This window comes from Carlito syrichta, unplaced genomic scaffold, assembly GCF_000164805.1.
Source record: "Carlito syrichta isolate Samal-C Ts95f unplaced genomic scaffold, Tarsius_syrichta-2.0.1 Scaffold312086, whole genome shotgun sequence".
NCBI classification, from domain to species: Eukaryota; Metazoa; Chordata; class Mammalia; order Primates; family Tarsiidae; genus Carlito; species Carlito syrichta.
Genome location: NW_007256182.1, coordinates 336,972 through 344,780, shown reverse-complemented (window position 1 = coordinate 344,780; position 7,809 = coordinate 336,972). Strand labels below are relative to the sequence as shown.

The 7,809-nt window shown below is 50.9% G+C and overlaps 1 protein-coding gene across 1 annotated transcript; it reads left to right on the top strand.

Annotated features, from left to right (window-relative positions):
• The first annotated feature begins 734 nt into the window (after positions 1-734).
• Positions 735-7,021, top strand: BHLHE40 (basic helix-loop-helix family member e40). Its single transcript, XM_008069527.1, has 5 exons — positions 735-1,125; positions 1,292-1,361; positions 1,634-1,741; positions 2,661-2,784; positions 4,711-7,021. Exons 1-5 carry the CDS (start codon positions 1,046-1,048, stop codon positions 5,565-5,567), a joined length of 1,239 nt encoding a protein of 412 aa, XP_008067718.1. The 5' UTR covers positions 735-1,045; the 3' UTR covers positions 5,568-7,021.
• Positions 7,022-7,809: the final 788 nt, after the last annotated feature.

Here is a 7,809-nt window from a genome sequence, read left to right as displayed (position 1 = left end):
CGCCCGCCCGCTTCCCATGGGGTGACATCCGCCCCGCCCCTCGGCCCCTCCCCAAGGCGGGCAATTCCTGGACGCGAGGCTGAGCGGCGGGGGGCAGGGAAGCCGGGACGGAAAGAAACCCCAGCCTCTGGGGAAGGCAGGGGGGCCGGGCGACTCCCTCCGCTGCGCGCCGGTTCCGCCGAGCGGGCCGGGCGGGGGAGGAGGAAGAGGGCTGGGCCGGAGCGAGCAAGGGGATATTCCTCTCCCGGCTTGAGTCAGACGCGGGCGGATCCGTCCTCCCCCGTTCCCTCCCAGGAGACGGGAACTTACTTCATTTCCCTGGGGCAGGTTCGCCCACGTTACCAACTCTCCCCCTCCCCCCGCTCCCCGGTCCCTTCCAGCTTCCGCGCCCCCCACCCAGCTGGGCAGGACCCAGGCCGCGCTGCCACCCCCTCTTCGGGGAAAGGCGGCCGCAGCCGCAGACACCTGGGGGCCGGGGCTGGGGGTGGGGGCTCCCTAGCAGCCGCCAGAGCGTTGTCCAACACGTGAGACTCATGTGATGAAGCCGGGGGAGGGCGGGCAGGTCGCTCCTTCCCTCCCCGGCAGCGGCCAGACGTGCCTGGAGTCACAGGGTAGAACACGTAGCTCCAACCCACCCACTAGCTCCCATTTAACCCAGCCCGCAGCCTCTCCATTACTCCTTGGCTTACCCCCACCCCCCACTCCTCTCTAACCGCCCCCCCCGCGCTCCCTCCCGCCTCCCCGCCCGTCTGCCCGCCCCACTTCTCATTCACTTGGCTCGCACGGCGCAGACCGCGCAGGGAGCACACCCCGCCAGTCTGTGCGCAGAGCAGAAGCCAGAGGCCGCGGGGACACCGGGCCGTGCACGCCCCCAACTGAAGCTGCATCTCTAAGCCGTAGCTTCAGCGGCCCAGGGGATTTCAGGGACCGCAGACTCAGGGGAACCTCTGCGGAGAGACGCTCCGAAGCCCGCTCTTGGACAGTCCTCACCCCGACGCTCAGCTAGTGCCGATAGGAGCGCGCAGTGGCCCCAGCTCGCCGCACCATGGAGCGGATCCCCAGCGCGCAACCACCCCCGGCCTGCCTGCCCAAAGCGCCAGGACTGGAGCACGGAGACCTACCAGGGTAAGTTGGCACCCCCTGGTCCCTTCAAGCCTCAACGCCAGCCCGGTGTTCTGTGCCGCTCCCAACTTGGAGCAGCCCAGGGCGCATCTGGGGGCTCCTGCTCGCCTGGGCGCTGCAGCCGGGGCGCACGCAAAGTCACGACCCTCCTTGGTCCCTCTCCTTGCAGGATGGATTTCGCCCATATGTACCAAGTGTACAAGTCGAGGCGGGGAATAAAGCGGAGCGAGGACAGCAAGGTAAGCGCACCCCTCCGGGACCCCGCGCCCCGGCCCCTTCGCGCGCACTGAGTTTCCAAGAAAAGTTTTCTGGCTTTGAGGCTGGCGGGGGGACGGATGCAAGGTGTGAGCTCGGTGCCTCCACTGAGTGACTTTGTAAAGAAGGGGCAGACAGTGGTTCTGGGTGCGACTCTGCTCCTCTGCCCGAGTCGTCTTGTGCCGGGGGGCTGACAGCAGGGGCGGCCTCGCATCCCCTTCCCCAGGCGCCCACCGCCTCCCCGTGCGTCTTGCAGGAGACCTACAAATTGCCGCACAGGCTCATCGAGAAAAAGAGACGTGACCGGATTAACGAGTGCATCGCCCAGCTGAAGGATCTCCTACCCGAACATCTCAAACTTACAGTAAGCGAGAAGCTGGCCCTTCTCCAACCCAGGTCCTCTGCCCAGAGGGCGGGCGGGGGTCACTCGCCGCCTGCAGGACCCGTGGGGGTACTGCAGACCAGACAGGCGGATCAGACCCGGCGGGTGGCTCTATGTCGGGATACCCTTCCCTAGTCCTGGGGTTTTCCGGCACCCTCACGCACAAGAGGCAGGAATCTGCCTCGCCTCTCCAGTTTGGTTCCAACACCAGCTGGCCTTCCTTTTCAAAAATTGAAGAGTTCCCCTTCTGGTGATTTTTCGGGGTTCTTTAGTTTTCCTGACTTGAGCAAACCAAGCAACACTCAGATTTTATTTACCGCTGCCTCTCCTTCTTCGCCATTTTTCTTAAAAAATAAGACTTGCTTTGGCGTGTGATGTTTATGGCCTGCCCTTTCTTGACAGCAGCCAGCGGCTACTTGGCAGCTTTGGACAGAGAAAGAAAAAAAAGTAGTACTGAGAGAGGGAGAAATAAGCCTGGATGAGCTGGAAGTTCTGAAAGGGTGTCAGGAAAGAAGTGAGGGAAAACCTTTTGGCTGCCAGCCACAATAGAAGTCCCTCTCTGGGTTGACACCACTGCGGAGAAATGTTATCTCCGGATTCCCCCGAGTTAAGGTCAGCAGAGGCTGCTGGAGAAATATATCTGTCAAAGCTTTTTTTCTGAGGTGGTTGCAGCTTCCAAAATACCTCCAAAGATAGATGACACCCATTTTTTATTCTTCAATCAATCATATACATAATCTTTTTCAAAACATGATCTACCGACTTAAAACTAAATTTAGCCAACCAGGAAAAGCTATTCTACCTTTTTTTTTCCTTTTAAAGACGTTTCTTATTGCTAATAAGTGACCCAGAGAGGGACTTCTCTGACCTCACCGCTGACTAAGGCTCTTTTTTATTCCAGACTTTGGGTCACTTGGAAAAAGCAGTGGTTCTTGAACTTACCTTGAAGCATGTGAAAGCACTAACAAACCTAATTGATCAGCAGCAGCAGAAAATCATTGCCCTGCAGAGCGGATTACAAGCTGGTGAGTGCTGCATCTGCCTATCACCTTTGAAAGAGTTTGAGCAGAAACAGAGAGCCCGTGGGCTCCACATCTGATGTAAGAAACATTCCTGCAACAAATTGCTTATGCACATCCGTTGGGGGAGATGCAGTTTTAGCTTTCCTGAAAGGTCAGACTTTTCATTTGGAATGCTGCTGTGTGCCACCTGGCATGAATACATATTAGTTCAAATGATAAAATATTTCTGTGGCATTTTGGCTTTAAAGTCTCTGGGTTCTGAGAGACTTCCCGACTCCGATTTAAAATGCCAAGGCACCTATAATTTGCATTGTGGGTGTTTTACAGTTGGCCTTCTTTGCCCGCTTTCATTGGAGACTAGACTACTGTATGCCCCAGTGTTTTCCAGCTTCTTTACCTCCTTTTCACTTGGTGTGTGGTGTGATCCTGGCAGGATACGGCGGGAGTTTCTCCTGCATTTCATGTGGTTCCCTGAATAGCCACTAGGTATCTTAGTGAATTGCACAACCTGGCGAAACCACTGAAGTTTCATCTTTCGTTTCTATGGACTTCCAGAGAATGAGAGTCACCTGCTAACCCTCCGGTCTCACCCCTTACACATAATACTGTGCAGACTGGGGAAAATTATTCTGTTCACTCCCTCTGTCCATTCTTCTCTGCTTCCTCTCCAAGGCTAGTATGATGAGAATCACAAGAGCCCAGCAAGTGCTTCTGCCAGTTTCCTCATTAGAAATAGGAAGATAGCCGGGCTCGGTGGCTCAGCCTGTAATCCCGCGCCTTTGGGAGGCTGAGGTGAGTGGATTGCCTGAGCCCGCGGGTTGGAGACCCGCCTGGGCAGCGAGACCTCATCTCTACAATAAATCCAAAAATCAGCCGGGCGTGGTAGCGCATGCCTGTAATTCTGGCTACTTGGAAGGCCGAGGCGGAAGGATTGCCGGAGCCCAGCAGGTCGAGGCTGCGGTGGCCGGGAGCAGCCACTGCACTCCAGTCTGGGCGACAGAGTGAGACTCCAACTCAAATAAATAAATAAATAAATAAAATAGGAAGATAACTTCTTGAGGATCATGAATTGAATATGTGGGAAAGAAATAGCCTAATTAAAGGTTACACATGACTGCAACTTTTACAAATCATTGAAAATAAGCTTACCTTAGGTGATAGTTGTTCCTTCATTCTTTATTTCATTTTATGACTATCTGGCCTCTGCCCATCTTGCCACCGTGAGATTGATGTTCTGTAGATTGACTCGGGTTTATAAATATACCAGTATGTTCACTGCTGCGTCACTTACGATGAAAACCCAGGGACACCCTATACATTCAACATGAGGGCAAATAGTCTGTCTTTATTAATTATGCTCCATTTTTATGATGGGATATTATGCAGCCATTAAAAATCATATTTCAGCCGGGTGTGGTGGTTCATGCCTGTAATCCCAGCACTTTGGGGGGCTGAGGTGAGAAGTTCACTTGAGCCTGCGAGTTTGAGAGCAACCTGGACACAGCAAGACCTTGTCTCTATAAAAGTAAAAAAATTAGCCAGGCATGGTGGCACGCGCCTATAGTCCCATAGTATTAAGGCTGAGGTGGAAGGATCGCCTGATCCCAGGAGGTCAAGGCTGCGGTGAGCCATGATCATGCCGCTTGTGAGGGTGGCCTGGGCAACAGAGTGAGACCCTCAACTCAAAAAAAGAAAAATTATATTTTAATCTCTGAGTGATAGGATTATCATTTATTTTTACTTTATTCTTTATACTGTTCAGTGTAATTTTTCTCTGAGCATATTACTTTTGGAGTTGGGAACACAAGTTGGCAAATGTGATTTTTTTTTTTTTAACTTAAAGAAAAGTCCCCTGTGTTTGGAGTATAGGTAATCAGGTGTACCACAGAGACTTCTGAAACATCTTCCTTTGTATCTGTGTTTCCCCAGGTGAGCTGTCAGGGAGAAGTGTCGAAGCAGGTCAAGAGATGTTCTGCTCAGGTTTCCAGACATGTGCTCGGGAGGTGCTGCAGTATCTGGCCAAGCACGAGAACACTCGCGACCTGAAGTCTTCACAGCTTGTCACCCACCTCCACCGTGTGGTCTCTGAGCTGCTGCAGGGTGGTACCTCCAGGAAGCCGTCAGACCCAGCTCCCAAAGTGATGGACTTCAAGGAGAAACCCAACTCCTTGGCCAAAGGCTCGGATGGCCCTGGAAAAAACTGTGTGCCAGTCATCCAGCGGACTTTCGCTCACTCGAGTGGGGAGCAGAGCGGCAGTGACACGGACACAGACAGTGGCTATGGAGGAGAATCAGAGAAGGGAGACTTGCGCAGCGAGCAGCTGTACTTCAAAAGCGATCACGGACGCAGGTTCACCATGGGAGAAAGGGTCGGCACCATTAAGCAAGAATCCGAAGAACCCCCAACAAAAAAGAACCGAATGCAGCTCTCAGATGATGAAGGCCATTTCACTAGCAGTGACCTGATCAGCTCCCCATACCTGGGTCCACACCCACACCAGCCTCCTTTTTGCCTGCCCTTCTACCTGATCCCACCATCAGCGACTGCCTACCTGCCCATGCTGGAGAAGTGCTGGTATCCCACCTCTGTGCCAGTGCTATACCCGGGCCTCAATGCCTCCGCTGCAGCCCTCACCAGCTTCATGAACCCAGACAAGATCTCGACTCCCTTGCTCATGCCCCAGAGACTCCCTTCTCCCTTGCCAGCCCATCCTTCTGTCGACTCTTCTGTCTTGCTCCAAGCTCTGAAGCAGATCCCCCCTTTAAACTTAGAAACCAAAGACTAAACTCTTTAGGGGAATCCTACTGCTTTGCTCTCCTTCCTCCCTGCTTCCCAAAAAACAACAAAAAAATGTTTTTGTGAGTGCAGCGTGATTGTTCCGTTGTGTATAATGAGATAATCAATCTGAGGCATGGGAAGAAGATTCAGGGTGTGTGTGTGTACACGTGTGTGTGCGTGTGCACGTGTGCCTGCGTGTTGGTATAGCACATTAAAGCTTTTTTTGGCACAGGGAAGTCTTGAAGGATTGCTTGACATGGGGGGCGGGGGCGTCTGTAGCAGGCTTCTGGACTTTTCCCCACCCAGAGAATAGCCCCCTTTGATACAAATCAGCTGGATTTTCACAAGCTTCAAAGTCTTGGTCTGTGAGTCAGTTTGGGAGCTGGGTCTGTGGCTTTGAGCAAAAGGTACTTTCAAAAGAGGGCTTTCCAGAGCACAGCTCCCAGCCAGCTGTTGGTACCCCACCCTTTTCCCTTTATTGTGGACATGACTCACCAGACGCCAGGGAGAGAGCAGTCAGACTGAGCTTTCTGCTAACGCGGTGAGGTAGCAGACACTGGTATAGCACGGTAGTGGTTTGGGGAGATTTCCGCAGGTCTGCTCCCCACCCCTGCCTCGGATGAATAAAGAGAATGTAGTTCCCTTCTCAGGCTTTCGTAGTGATTAGCTTACTAAGGAACTGAAAATGGCCACCTTTACAAGCTGAGCTTCTAGGGAGGGAGGACTTCCCTGGGCCTCTGGCACCTGTTTCTAGGTCTCACCATTCGTACTTGCTGTCCAGGGAACCAAACCAGAGTCTGAGAGATGCAGACGCCCTGAGCACCCCAAAGTTCACAAAGCTGAGAAACAAACTGCTACCTTGGGGCACAGCTAGACTCAGTTTTAAATCCTACAACTCCTTTTAACAAAGCTTAGCTTCTCAGAGGCCTAACCAATCCTTGGCACTGCAAGATCCTTTCTGTAGGCTAATTCCTCTTGCCCAATGGCATATGGAGTGTCCTTATTGCTAAAAAGGATTCTGTCTCCCTAGAAGAAGTTTTATTTTTTGGTCCAGAGTACTTGTTTTCCCTGACTCGTCCGGCTAGCCCTGCACCGGCTTCTCACAATGCACTATGCCTGATCGCTGATCGTGTTTAACTTTTTCTTTTCCTGTTTTTATTTTGTTATAAAGTCATTGCCTTTATTTGTAAAGCTGTTATAAATATATATAATATAAATATATTAAAAAGGAAAATGTTTCAGATGTTTATTTGTATAATTACTTGATCTACAAAGTGAGAAAAATGAATGTATTCCTGTTTTTGAAGAGAAGAATAATTTTTTCTCAAGGGAGAGGTACAGTGTTTATATTTTGGAGCCTTCCTGAAGGTGTGAAATTGTAAATATTTTTATCTATGAGTAAATGTTAAGTAGTTGTTTTAAAATACTTAATAAAATAATCCTTTTCCTGTGGAAGAGAAAGACGGTCTCCTGACTTTTTTACGTAACTCGATTGTGTGATGTGGCTGTCTTCCTGTGTTCTGTCTTTTGGCGGAAAGCACCAACTCGTAAATCTCGGTGTACTTTCATTCAGATTTTCAGATGCCTTGTATTCAGTCAGAATCAGCTTAGTCAACTTAGTAGGTTAATATTGGTTATTTTTTTTTTTTAACTAACCCTTGACAAGGACTCGAGGTCACCCTATGCCTCTTTTCAGAGTTAATCAAAAAGCATATTTCACCCCCTGTCTGCTTTAGTCTTGGTCCTTAGAACTTGACAAAAATCCAAGGTATGAAATCGTGGCCAGTGTCTAGGGAGCTCGCTGGAGGGGTAGACACATTGAGAAAAGATTACTAGATTATTATGCAATACTAATTGCTGCCGGGATAGCACCTCTTTGCCAAGGCGGTCTAACTTTTTCAAATCTAGCAAGGTCTGATGGATTTGCCATATCCTGTCTCATTGCTGCTGGAGGCCACATTCCATAATTATTTTCTACATCCTTCCTGTACTTCCTCTAGGGTGTGTTTGTGTGTGAATGAATATTGGTGTTCCTTCGACAAGTGCTCGGATTAAAAAAAGAAAAAATTCCATGAGAAAAGTGGGAAGCGACCCGGTTGAGTAGTATTTTTGCCCCTCTCCTTCACCTTGGTGTGCAGCATTTCTGTCGGATACTCCCTCTCAGAAGAGTCCTGATGTTTCCTCTTGGCCGGTGCCTGGCTTAACGCGTTCCAGCCCCCAAAGCATCTGAGTCTTCCAGAACCCTCTGG

Excerpts from the sequence above, each read along its gene's own strand:
- BHLHE40 (XM_008069527.1), top strand. The coding sequence starts at position 1,046 with ATGGAGCGGATCCCCAGCGCGCAACCACCCCCGGCCTGCCTGCCCAAA. Across the intron at positions 1,126-1,291 it reads GAGCACGGAGACCTACCAGG|GATGGATTTCGCCCATATGT; the intron begins GTAAGTTGGCAC and ends CTCTCCTTGCAG. Across the intron at positions 1,362-1,633 it reads AGCGGAGCGAGGACAGCAAG|GAGACCTACAAATTGCCGCA; the intron begins GTAAGCGCACCC and ends TGCGTCTTGCAG.